The sequence below is a fragment of the Porites lutea genome, chromosome 11 (assembly GCF_958299795.1).
Source record: "Porites lutea chromosome 11, jaPorLute2.1, whole genome shotgun sequence".
Lineage (NCBI taxonomy): Eukaryota > Metazoa > Cnidaria > Anthozoa > Scleractinia > Poritidae > Porites > Porites lutea.
The window spans coordinates 12,620,484-12,634,126 of record NC_133211.1 but is presented as its reverse complement, the minus strand read 5'-3'; the positions used below and the strand labels follow the sequence as shown (position 1 = coordinate 12,634,126).

Below are 13,643 nucleotides of genomic sequence, written 5' to 3'. Positions count from 1 at the left end.
CCATTTGTCAGAACTGACTGGCCAGACCATTCCCATCGTAATGAGAATTTCACTAGTGATCAAAACTATCCATCCAGATCAGTCAAATCCTAAACAGTGTGCACAAAGCCCGGGGAGGGGGGGGGGGGGGGTACTTCAAGAATTTCTGGGTGGGCATGTGCTGCTGGGACCCTGGAACCCTTAACCTATACCAGAGCTAGTTCAGCTGAATTTTGCTACCCTATACTAGAGTAAACTCCCCAAATCCCCCCTATCCTAGAGGAGCTGTCTCCCTAGTCTAGATAAAATCTGCCCCCCCCCCCCCGGGGGGGGCACGAAGGAGATAGTTTTTCAGCAAAAACCCTCAGAAAAAGCCGATTTCATAGCTAAAATGACTGTTCGGCAATGGTCCGGCCAGCCAGTTCTAACAAATGGAAAGCGCCCTTAGTTTATGTCAATCTCTTTGTCATTATTTTTCTGATAATTGTTGTGTTTTCTTTCTAGACCACCCCAATTCTAGACTACGGCAATGGAACCCTTTGATAATGACAGTGACATGAGTGACAAGCATGTCAATAATAGATTATAACATCTACATGCCTTGAAGAATTTTTCATCACTGCTATTTTCTTTATTTGAATCAGGCAGTGTTTAGGAAGGAACTTTTACTACATCAGCTGTAGTCATTTTTTGTATTTTTGTCAAGGCACTTAAGATACAATGGCCCATGATCATCACTTATTGTGGACAACAAGGGGACAGAAAACTGCTTCAAAACAACATTTAGATCCTCAGTCACTTTATCATTTCTTCAGCAATGCAAATGCAGCAAGAGCTCGGCATGGAAGGCCCATTCAGCGCATTAAAAGTGCAGCTCCCAGGATTGGTGGAAGGGAACGTGATAGTATTGTTGGAAGTCATTTGGGAAGCTTTGCAAGTCTAAGGGATCCATCGCCGACACCAGCAACATCACGCCCATTATCATCAAGAAGTGGCATAAGTTCATATAGCTCACGATCAGTACGCAAAGCTAAACCAACTCAAAGCATGTCACCTTCTGCTTTGTATCTTGGACTTCATAAAGCAAGATGCAAATCTGCTCCACCAAGGCCAGCTGATTATTACCTGCCCCAGAGACCTAAAACTGCAAAATCTCATGTAGGATCTGCATCTGCATCTTCTAGGGTTGCTGCAAAACGTGCTTGGCAAAATAGGACGAGTTCTGCAAAAAGCCAGCACTCTCTTTTACCAAGAGAAGAAGTACTGGTGGAACGGCAGCGGGAGCGATGCAAATCAGCTCCACTTCCTTATGATTTTAGCTCTATTGATGTTGTGACATCTGTGCCTGAAGATGGGTCTGATATTCAGCGACTGAAAGCTTTTACACGACCTTTGACATGTATGCCAGATGTAGTTCAGAATGTCCTTTCACACAATGGATTAAGACACTGCTGCTCTGCGTATCAACCTAGACCTAAAACAGCTTCCAGTTCGGTAGGTCTCAAACTGCCTAAACCAGTGGCAGTGATGCTCAGTCTACAGCAGGGTTTATTCCTGAAAATTTTAGAAAAATGTCATTGTTAGTTTGGAGTTACAGTGTGGATCCTAAATTTTTGAAAGTGTTTGCCAATTAATCCCCCCTCCTCCCTCCACCTTTTAAGTGAACATATTGTTAATTTATTTTTTTCTTGGGTTGAAAATGTATCAATATAGGCCCAAGGGATGACTTTTACAATCTCTGTCTGTGCTAAAGGAAATTTACAATAACTATTTTAATTATTCTGTTAAATTTTATTGTGTGGCTTTTATGATCCTATATGCATTGGTTTGTTGAACGACAGTATTAACAACTAATCTTCTGGAATAATCTGTTGAGTTTGGTAACAGAATGCAGCAATCTCATTATTCACACTAATTTGCCTTTAAACACAATATATTTTAGTTGCATATATATGCATTACTCAAGTATGAACTAATTAAGGTAAAATGTAACCAACAGTGCTTTAAAAAGCCTGAGTTCTACAATGTTCTTTGTCATCAAGTAGGCTTAACAGTTTAATGTTTTAACACTGGTAGATCTTGCAACCTTTTTGTTGACATATGATTTACTCATTAATAATATTAAAGGATGATGATGATGATGATGATACCTTTATATTAAAGTGTCAAAACTGTAATAGCGGTGTATAACCACTGAGTGGGGACACTTAAATAAGTTAAAAAAGAATAAATCAATTAATGACTTGTGTCAGGGAGATTGAAAAGTTACTGGCTGAGCAGGGAAACCTCCTTGCCCCAGATGATCATGAACAGACAGGACTTTTTTCAAGTCCTCAGTGTCAGTTGTTAAGGACAAAAAGAGTTTTTGCTGGGTTCAAACAGGTATTTTATGCTTACTTGCTTGATTGGCCTGGACCAAGACAAGAAGTCTTTTAACTAAATCATAGAAATTAAAGTAAAGCATGCAACTACCCCACAAAAGTAAAATTTGAGAGCTGCTTTACCAGTGTACATTAAGTTGGACCAGGTGTATTGGTTGTTAACAATAATAATAACAATAATAATAATAATAAATACATTCTTATATGATGCATTTACAAAGCTCAATGCACCTTACAATGATTTGCAAACAGAAGATAAAATCAAAATCCCTATCTAATTAAGTTCACCATAATGTTTACTAAAATAAAAAAGCTTTCCTTAATAATTACTTTCCTGTTAGCCAAGTGACTCACTGGGTATGGATATTTGGTTGGTAACAGGTCAACTGCTGTACCTGAGGTGTAATTATTAAATGTGCCCTCTATGTTATGTGATATTGATAGTTCCTGCTTCAAATGAAGATGGTGAAAGGCAACTATATTAGTTATGCAGGAAAGAGTTATTTAATGCATGAAAAAAATATTCAACATATCTTTTTAGGGTGTTAATAATGGTTTGGATTTTGATTAGAAACCTGCTTTTTATGAGCCCTGTGGTTTATAATTTAGTACACAGTCTGAAATACCTGCACTGGATGACCCTTTGCAATATGTTTGATTTTAATTTCCTATGAGTTTTAAACTACGCTTTTTTCTTTCCCCTGAATTGACAGAGACAGCAGTTTTGGCCTGTAGCAAGACCAGCAGTGGTAAGCTAAAATACTGCTACTGTTTTCTCAGTTAATTTCCCAAAGAAACATCCAACAAGATAGTAATGTACAGACATTCTGGTTGGAGAAAATATTTTTTTTTTTTGGTCATCAGGATTTGCTACATTTATTTTTATATTTATCAAAAAAGACAATAATTTATTACATTGATCTTCAAACCCTTTCAGAGGAATGGAATACCAGTAAATTAAAAAATTAAAAAAATAAAATCAAAAGCTTTTATTAGAGAGAGCTACATACCTTGGATATATTTTTTTTTTCACCAAAAATTCTTATTTTTTCTTTGAGATACTCTCCTTTTATTTGTGGCCATCTTTAACATTCTATCACAACAGCTAACATCAATGGTCTCCTTTGTATCCCTGTACATAACTCAAATGATATATTTTGTTCATTCTACAGTTCCACAGAGGAGATGTTCCAAAGTATCTTCATTTTGTGAAGCCAGCAGGTCTCTGGGTAAAAGGAGAGGAAATTTGTTGTAGTACATCTCCAGTTGATAATCTTGTCAGAACAGATGACCCCTTTGATGTTTCTGCAGGAGCAGATTTGCTGTTTAATGGAGATGATGACCTTGAAGGAACAGTTTTGTATGAAGAGCAGTTTTTAATTCCTGCCACTCCTTCTGAAGCATCTGTTTCAGAGAGAGAATGTTTTGAAAATCAAGAAGAAATGCCAGATTCAAAAGGTACTGATTAAAAATACTTTAGGGGGATAATTTTATTAATTAAATTTTGGTTTTAATGTACATAAATAGTGTACTACAGGGGTGGTTCCAGAAAATTTAGAAAGGGGGCGACCATGACACTTGCCAGCTACATAGATACTATTAATTTATTTTACTGAGAATTCTTTAAAAATAATACAAGTCCACGCAGTCTACCCCTTAATCCACCCATGCGCTACCTTTCCTTAGTTTCTTGCTCTACCTTACCTGGCCAGACTGGGGAAAAATTAGAGTCATAGCCGCCTGCCTAAAATCCAGGGTAACCCCAGCCATGGACGGGGTTGCCAAGGGATAAAAACATATGGGAAAGCCAGGATCAGAAGGTCTTCCCTGGCCTGACCAGAACAGGGCCAAATTAAGGCCTTCCTGGAAGTTGGGGTGAGCTTGGCCAGGTGTGGATATTCTCTTGCATCGGGAATATATCCCAAAGGCCTACCTATTTCGCCTGGATTTCAAGATTTTTGGCAAGGCTTTACAATGAGAAAAAAATTAATATGGCCTTATGAAGCTTTTTCTTCTGGACTTGACCTTGTCTGAGTTGTTTTTTAAGCTTGGTAGAGTTTTGATTTGTTAACAACAAGGAGACACTGGTACAAACATTTTAAACAATGCAGAAACAAAATAATGAAAAACTTAACAGTGGTCATGTAATGAATACAATGTATGTTACAGGTCAAAATTAAATTTAGTTTAAAATTTTTTAATCTACTCATTTTCCTTTGTCTCCTAGCCCTAATTCATGAATAATTAGGGCTAGGAGACAAAGGAAATAGATAATCAACCTAGGTTAAAAAAAATTAACCTGAATCCAGTTTTGACCTGTAACAAATACATGGTATCTAGGAAGAAAGGAAACAATATTATTGGGTTTATGTTTGGTTTGTGGAGGAAGCAGGTGTTATAAGAATAACATTTATTTTCTTTGCATGTAGGTGGTCTTGTTAGGGGAAGGGGGTAGCTAGAGTGGGGCTTATAAAATGGAAATTCATGGTACAGCCAACTCTCGCCTTGCGGACACCCCGCTATAACGGACACCCCCATATTACGGACAGCAGCTAAATCCCCGGCAAAAACATGTTACAGACGCTTGACTGAAATAAACTCCCACTATTACGGACTCTCTGTAAAGGGAGTTGACTGTATGCCCTTTCAAGGCACATTCCTTGTCTTGTGTCTGGATTTAGCTAATTATTAAAACAAACCAGCCATTTTTGTTAGTTTACTATATATTAACCCTTTAAGCCCCAATATCCACATATAAACTCTCCATACTGATCTTCATACATTTCTTTAAAGAATTAGTTGAGAGAGTTTGATAACAGATCAAAGCATTTTCTCTTTAGTGATCATTTTATTAACTCTCATAACCATTTCTCTTTGCAACATATGGATATTGGTAGGAGAAAATTGATGTTGGTCACTATTGGGACTTAAAGGGTTAAAAGTAAGAGAGTCCTAGCTGAAAAAAATCATTGAATTAAAATTACCCAGTAGACAAAAGTATTAAAATTATTTATAAGTTTGTTTCTGATTACTGGCAGATATAGACGGCGAGGAACCAAGTGAAGCTCGAGAACCTGAAACGATGAGTCGAACAATCAATCTTGTTCATGAGTACTTAATAGGAGATGAGGAAGCTGGGACTGGTGACCCTGTGACATCCGATGCCACACCGGAACTAAAGACACAAGAATCTCAATCTGATGAGAAAACTGATCCTATCGATCAGGTATTTGATGAGTGGTTAACACTTTGGAAAGATGTACTATAATCATTATGTCTCAAGTTCATCTGTCATTCACCACTTAAAATTTACCATCTTTCTTTGTTAATTACATACATGCAGGATGCATAGAGAAAGAGTTCTTGTATGAACTCAGTGTATGGCCTTGCTTTCCATGTGTCTCTCTGCTGCTCAGTTAGTCTACTGTCCCCTTAGTGTTTGTGTTTGGGTGGTGGTTGCGTATGAAAGATTTGAGCTTCTTTTCTTTCTTTTGTTCTTATTAATCATGTGGATGTGCATTGTAGAATTTTAACTTTAATAACTTAATTTGCAATAATTGGTTTTGCAATCTGACCCAGATGGTATTTTCTTTGTTTAGGGATTTGAAGTCATCATTACCAAAGTGGAACATTCACCAGTCCAAACTCCATCCCCTGATGTCACAGAACAAGAACCTGAAACAGGCATGCCAAACAATGAACTTGATGGTGATTTACAAATAGTTGTTCCTGACATTCCACAGTGGGCGACTAAGGAGGAAGTAGCACCAGTGGAAGAAGAACAAAATAAAAATGTCCCAGAAGAACAAGAGATTATACCACAGCCTACCCAGGACTCTGGGGAGCCTGTGGAGCCTGTGGAACCTGTTAATGAAGTGGAAGATGGACCTCCTAAAAAGGATGTTGAGGATAAGGACTTTGAAGTAGAAGAGACAAAACCACAAATGAATCAAGTTAAGTTTGCTGATTCTCTTATTCTCACAAGCTATAAACCACCGCCACCTAAAAAAGAAAAGAAAGAGCATCCCAAGAAACCTGTTTCAATTTTAAAGCCTGCTGCAAGTAAAGTGGAGTCTCCATCAAATGAACCTGAGGCACCTATAAAAGTCCCAGTAGTTTCCCCACTGAAGAAAGACTCGCCTGTTCAGCGCAAGGTGCCAGATAAACCACTCAGGCTGGTAAAACCACCACCTGTTAAACCAGAAGGAGAGGTTAAAGAAAAAACGGTATCAATAGAAGATGAGAAAGCTCCCGTGGAAGAAACAAAAGTTGTGGAGGAAAGGACTGATGAACCACCCAAATTGGAACCTGAAGTGTAAGCTGTCCTTCATTTATATTAATTTAATAACTTAAAATGTTAATATTTACACTGTAAAAAAAACTTGCCACAGGCCTAATTTCATTTTCATTTTTCCATGGCCCACTTGCATGTCATCTAGGAAACCTCACTTTTGCTTCGGATTCAAATAAAAAAGCTTGACACTATTATATGCAAGGATCAAAAATTTTAACAGAAAAAAAAATCATTCCAAGTCTTCTTACATGACTGACCTCATAAGGGCTAGAGGTATGTAAAGCTTCTAGGATATTTTGTGACTGATAAATTATTAGGAATGAAGGTGCAATTTATCATGCATAAGCTATCATATGATTACCAAACAAAAGACCCTCCATTAGTTAGTTTCTGTGAGTTTGTTCTTCGACTTACATGTACTCTTTTGCCTAACTAATAACTCAAGAGAGTTTTGGTGGTTAAATAAGTGACACAATGAGTTTTTTAGCTCTTAAGCTTAAAATGAATTCAGTGTGAGTAATTTGGTTCTCATGACTTTCAAAGGAAATTGCTTTTTTGAGTCAGTATCTTACTTAAACTTTGTGTTTATTTTTGTTTTTATAGTTTACCCAAGCCAGAGTATATTAGAGCTCCTGGTGCATACAGGATGTATGATCCAAAGGTATGGATTACACACACACACACACACACACACACACACACACACACACAAAAAATATGTTGCTATTTTACAAAAGAAAGTCTAAGCTGTAGCTTTTGCTTAGTATCTATATGTCTAAAGATAGGCTACTGTTAGGGAACAACAGGAAATATAGGTTGCAGGAAGAATATGGAGCAAAACTTAGGAGGTAAAAAGTTAGCTTTATTTGCTTCATGTTTTTCTCATGGAGTGGTGGGAATTTGTTGCCCTTTCTGAAAAGATGAGGCAAGAAAATATTTTGGATCATTAAGAAATTCATCATTAGCTCAGAAGTTTGTCAGAGAGGTAGATTTGCATTAATGTTAATTACTAGTACTACAGAACTATTATGCATTTTGGGCTGTGAGATTATTGGGTAGAGGTAGTTAAGTCACCTTTTTGTCAGTGGGTTTAAAAACATGAGTACTTTTGGCATGGAAAGCAGTAACATTCAGAAAATAACTTAAATCATTGTTTCCTGCTGGAACATTTTTTATTTGACTATATTCACCATTGCTTGAAGAAAGGAACTAGCTAACCTGACTTCTCCAGATGTTTATAAATAATTTATCTTGTTATCAGCTAAACATCTACATTCTGCATGAATTATTGAACTGCTGACAGAATACCCTTTGACTTGCCAAAACTATCCGTTTAGTTTAGATGGTCACAGCTTCTTCTCTTTTTTTTCTTTTCAATGTGTGAAGTAAAATATTGATCTCTTTTCTATGAAAGTTTTCCTCTATGCTCCAAAATCATGTTGTTCATTGTGGCCAAAAGTACTCAAACTGTGAGGTGAAGTTTTGAATTTGTGGCATTTTGTTGGTTAATAACAAAAATAAAAAGTTTTAGTCTCCACTGTTAATGAGTCATCGCAAAAAAAGTAAGTTTGAAAAAATAAAACGAGTAATGCTTTTCCAAACACGGATAAGAGGTATAATTATGACTCTAAAAAGTTTCTACTCCTTAATTATCCTGCCACCTGCAAGGAAAATGATATTTGATGTCCTCTTGTTCTCTTGACTAATGTTGATATTCTGGTAATGACCATGCATATTTTGGAGACTGTAATGCGGGTTTAAAAATATCAATCATCAAATTGCCTTCTGATTGACAAAAGGTAAAAAATGCTTTCACTTTTTTTAACATTGCAGTATTTAATTCATTTACTCTGATCTTCTCTTTTAACCAATCATAATTCCACAGTCTATTTTTCTTTTGACTGCACACAACATGTTTACAATAATCAGACTGAATCTAAACCTTTTACTACCAGAGTTAATGGTATAGTCATTTAAGGTGGTTCTACCTTTTGAGTCTTCAGATGAATTTCCATTGTGTTACAATTCAAAGGAATTCTCTTTAGTAAAATTTTCACATCACACTTCTTGCTTCTCAGCATTTTACAAATCAAATTGTTTGGAAATTTTGGTCAATGCTAAGATTAAGGGGGTTTATTCTCAGTGTTATTCTTTACACTACAATGCATCATAGCACTCAATGAATTGAAACATACCTATTTTTCCTAAAGGACCTTCTAGAGTATCATTTGGAACAGAAAAGAGAGTCTAAGCCTGTTAAGAAGTCCCTGACTAATCCTACAGTTATGCCTCAGTTCAGACCATCTCCTGAGAGCACTGAAGTCATGACAACCATCTTGGACGAACAGAAGGTAAGTACAAAGGGTAGTTAGTTACCATAAAGTTTCGCTTATATGCCCCTCCCCCCCAAGTTATAGGCCCATTTACTTGTACCTGCATCTAAACAAAAAATAATCCCCTTATAAGCCCCCTTCCCCCCAGATTTATACATTATAAGTGCCCCTCTAGCTTGTATTGAAATGAATTTGATTTTTACAACATTTTGAAGCTTAAAAAGCGGTTAAAAGCCCTCCTTATGAAGTTGTTTTTAGTAGTACAGCAAAATATAAAACAAGAAAAAGAAAGGAACTGTTACAAAAAGGCATGGCATCATGCCATGTTGAGGTCGGTCTGTTAATTTTATAGAAGTATTTTTGTCTGTTTTCTCCAGCGGAAGAGAGAGGGCATGAAGCCATGGTTGCAAGGGAGATTGGCACTTTCTAAACAAACTAGTCGCTTTGAGCTTCCCATGGATGTTAGATTACTTGAAGGTACATGTTGTTGTACATACATCTATGTAATTTGTACTAAAAGTTAATTTGATATAATGTGTAAAAATTAATAATAATCATGTTGGACACAAAATATTAAAATAGCACCTTAGAAAAACAAATCATTAATAATTATTGGTCCCACTATCAAGGATGGTATGAAGAGGAGTCCACAGCCTTCAAAAAAATCTTCTGTCCTGTGGGCCTCACTTTCTTCCTTAAAGTAAGGGGCCCCTTCCCTAGCTATATTCACCACTTCAATAGGTGATTTTGTATTTTTTGACAATTGTGATCAAAATCTGATTTCTCCGTTTTTTTCTTTCCTGTAAAGCTATGACGCCAATGGATTACTTAACCAAGTACTGCATTATCAGGTCAGGAGTGCAGATATCATTTGAGGTTCTTGTTCAATTTAATGGTGTAAAAACGTCTTCATTTATAAGCCATAAAATAACTTAACTTCCTCTTCTTGACAATTTCAGCACAAGAAGGAAAGCACTTTACAAGCACATATTTCTGAAGGTGGATAAAGACAGAGATAATTTAATAACCTTCAGGGTACGTGTATATGTATATAATGGTTATGGAACTGAGTGTACTGCAATATGGCCTGAAATCATACGCATCATTTCAAAATTGCACCAGCATGCACCACGAATACGATTTGAAATCACTAGTGTGATTTCAGACCAAAATTGCAAGACATTAAGTTCAATAACCACTTTATTTACAGCCATTTTGAAATTGCAGAATTCAGTCATTACCTATATTTTATTGATCAAGAAGGTGGTTTGTTGAAAACTGGAAACAAAAAGGCTTTTACATCTCATTTTGTATTTGAAACAGAAATGATGCAATATAGAGCAAGAATGGAGTGATTTAGAACAGATGTGATTTAGAGTTTAAAAAGTGTGATTTGTGAATAAATCACACTGCTGAGAGCCAATCAGATTGCAGAGATCACCAGTACAGTGATTTCAAAATGGATATTACAAGCTTATACATCAACCCATTTAGTATCTTTGGTGTTGTTCAGATTCTTACAATGTTGCTTACCCAACAAATAAATTTTTTCCCAAAAAATCACAATGATGATGAATACTGAAAAGTGATTGTGAATTTACTCATGCTGTTCTTTGTGCAACTTTTGTCAAAGGAAATGGATAGAGGCTTGAAGGAAATTCATGTAGACTCCATAACTACAGAACAAGTCAAGAAACTTATAGAGGTAACAAGCATTAATGTTATGAATGGACTTACTTTAATATTATTACTTTCGTTTCTGCTCACGTTCAACTTATTGGGTATTAATGATCACTTTGTCTCATCCTGTTACAGATGGTTGAAGGAAATGAGAAGTCTACTTTTAATTTGGCACAGTTCTCAGCAATTGCAGCATTTTCAGAAAGGTTACTCTTCTCAGAAACACAGTGAGTGAAATAATTTTGTGTCAGATCTTTTTATTTAATACCATTTTAGTGTTAATGACATACACGTAGAACTTCTAAGAAAAAAAAATCCGGGGGGTGGGGGGTACTGCTATATATGGGCTATATAGGTATGTGCCGCTGTGAAGGGTATGGTTTTCAAGCAGTTTACTCTAGGATAAGGTATATAAATCGGAGCGTTTGGGTCTAGAATAGGGTATCATTTTTCAGGAAACTGATCAGTTGGTTGAAGATTTTATCTAGACTAGGGATTGTGGTATAAGGTTATGTTTTGGCTAAACTGTGCTAGTGACCTCAGTAGTTTCTGGAAAACAGCTACCCTATGATAGGGGGGTTGGGGGAGTTTATTCTAGTATAGGGTAGAAAAATTCAGCTGAACTAGCTCTGGTAGAGGCTAAGGCTTCCAGGGTCCCAGCGGCACAACCTCACCCAGAAATTCCTAAAGTACCCCTCCCCCTCCCCCACCGGGAACAAAATATAGTTTGTGTGGGAGGAGGGGAAGTTCAGTTAAGCAAGTTTGACTACTTGCATCCCATCAAGCAACTGAATGTGTATCAATTTCCTTTTAGAATCACAGAAAAGAAGAGCATATATAGCTCAAAGGAAATTATAGAGGAAGCAGACTTCTGTGGCCTTAAATCTAAGCTGAGTGGATTCCCTGTAAGTAGGAATTGATAGCTTTGAATTGTGTGCTTGTGTGTAACAGTTTTTGAAATATTCACATAAATCATGAAGAAAAATATATAAAAAGCCTTGATAATTAAAAATAAATTAAAATTGTAATAATGATAATAAGTAAATAATAATTTTGATATTAATGAAACAAAGACCTATTTATAGGAGACGCACACCACTTGAATGCATTCTGGATATAATATTGGTGTTATAATCCAGATAAAATTGAATTGAATTTGTGTCCCCCTTTTTAGCTACAAGTGGTGATTTTATAAACTGTTTTGCTGATTTGTAATATTTTTATTACATTTTTTTCAGGTAAATCCGACAGTCAGGAAGATTTTAGAAGTTCTGTAGAGAAACTATCAGTAATTTATTAACTATTTTCTTAAAATTATATATTAAAATTTGTAGATTTGGAAATGCACTGTATTTATTTATAAAATTATTTAATATATAATATTTAAAGTCTGTATTAATCACAGATTTGGGAAATTTGGTTTTTTACTATCTCATGCATAATTTGTATCAGTTATCAAGTATAATTTTTTTAACATTAATTAAATGTAAAGAATCACGTTTAATTATTGAGGACCATGATTGCAGGTATCCTGCAAAATCAGTATTAGGGTCGGAACAAAATAATGGTAAAAATATAACAAGACTCACTGAGATGCTGGAGACCTGTTTGGATCATCCAAGAGCCCAGAGTTACTTGTTTAAACACCTAGATGGAAAAAGCAAGACTTTGACTCATGACCAATGTTTTTGAGACTTTGAGATTGATCAAGAGTTTTTAGAGAGCTGTGATTTCTTAGATACCATTTCCCACCCCTAAAATCCTAGTGGAGGATCTGTGCTGAGTTGAGCTAGATACTGTATTGAGTTGGAAGATGCATTAAGGTTGTAGGACTAGAAAGCAGAGATGCAAGAAGGGCGAGGGGCAGTCTATTTCACTTCCTCTGGTCTCCAGTGTCTCACAGTACCGCGATGGTTGTTACGTGACACGCTAAAAAAAACTGTAAACAAAAGTAAATGACACATTGTCAAACAGCAGTCACCCATTAATTTAGATTATTTATTCCTCGTTAGGTATTATAGGCTGGCCTCTACATGACAACAATCACTGAGATTGACTTTTGTTTTCTCTAAGTCTCATTTCCATAGATGTATGTTCACTAGTATCAATGAAAATGATTGTGAGTTGACCAATCATAGGGACCTGGAAATAAAGAAATTAAGCCAGATTTTAATCATTAAATTGCCAGTCCTTTGATCTGCAAGTATTCGTAAATGGGAAAGATACATGTTTAAACTTTAAGCCAGATGAATGCTGGCTGACCCAATGAGGAGCACTAAAGTTTGTACACTTATCAAATGAAGGGTTACCTACTTACTTAAAATATATGCAGCTGTAAACGTTGTTATGAAGGGGTTAATAATTTTTTATTTTATACATAAAATTTACTAGGTAATCAAAGAAAATAAAGAAAGTAGAATTATTTACTTAGTGATTGGTTTGATTGCAGCATCTTTTACAACAATGGCTGACTAACAGATCTCAAACGTGCATAACTAAAACAGGAATTAGAGTATTGCAACTCCAGTCTGTTTTTTTTCTTCTGGTTTGTCTTTTTGATTTGAGTGCCCCCATAATAATGAAAAGTTTTTGGCAAATACAGGTTGTGTGATATGAATAGTATGCATACACTGCAATGCTTGTCAAGCATGTTACTGAAAACACAAGTTTGCAAAATTTTTGCCTGCTGTCATTGCCAGTTTACCATCGTGTCATCTCCATCATTGCCAGTTAAGCTATTGGTATCAGCCCGAGATATCCATAGCCTCTCACTCCCCAAATTTAATTGAGAAATTATTAGAGATCAGATTACATGGAATTCCTAAAGGCAATTTCCAAAATGCCCCAAGCCTCTATTTCAAAACGAGGGAAAGTGCAAAGCCTCTGTCGTGGAAATCAGGGTTGTCACTAAGATTTCAAGTTGCCAGGTAAATACAACAAGTGGGCGGAGAATCAAACGGCTAGGGGTTTCTTTTG

The 13,643-nt window shown here is 36.1% G+C and overlaps 1 protein-coding gene across 1 annotated transcript; it reads left to right on the top strand.

Moving 5' to 3' along the window:
* The first annotated feature begins 699 nt into the window (after positions 1 to 699).
* On the top strand, positions 700 to 13,097 carry LOC140951590 (uncharacterized). The gene is made up of 14 exons (XM_073400876.1): positions 700 to 1,473; positions 3,074 to 3,109; positions 3,533 to 3,818; positions 5,399 to 5,586; positions 5,960 to 6,675; positions 7,258 to 7,315; positions 8,865 to 9,005; positions 9,365 to 9,464; positions 9,796 to 9,838; positions 9,947 to 10,022; positions 10,621 to 10,692; positions 10,803 to 10,894; positions 11,482 to 11,572; positions 11,906 to 13,097. Exons 1-14 carry the CDS (start codon positions 700 to 702, stop codon positions 11,942 to 11,944), a joined length of 2,712 nt encoding a protein of 903 aa, XP_073256977.1. The 3' UTR covers positions 11,945 to 13,097.
* Positions 13,098 to 13,643: the final 546 nt, after the last annotated feature.

What these genes read in the sequence shown, in the direction of transcription:
- LOC140951590 (XM_073400876.1), top strand. Translation starts at nt 700, where the DNA reads ATGGCCCATGATCATCACTTATTGTGGACAACAAGGGGACAGAAAACT. An exon ending in CCATCTTGGACGAACAGAAG is followed by an intron (nt 9,006 to 9,364) that starts GTAAGTACAAAG and finishes TGTTTTCTCCAG; the next exon opens with CGGAAGAGAGAGGGCATGAA. An exon ending in ACCAAGTACTGCATTATCAG is followed by an intron (nt 9,839 to 9,946) that starts GTCAGGAGTGCA and finishes TGACAATTTCAG; the next exon opens with CACAAGAAGGAAAGCACTTT.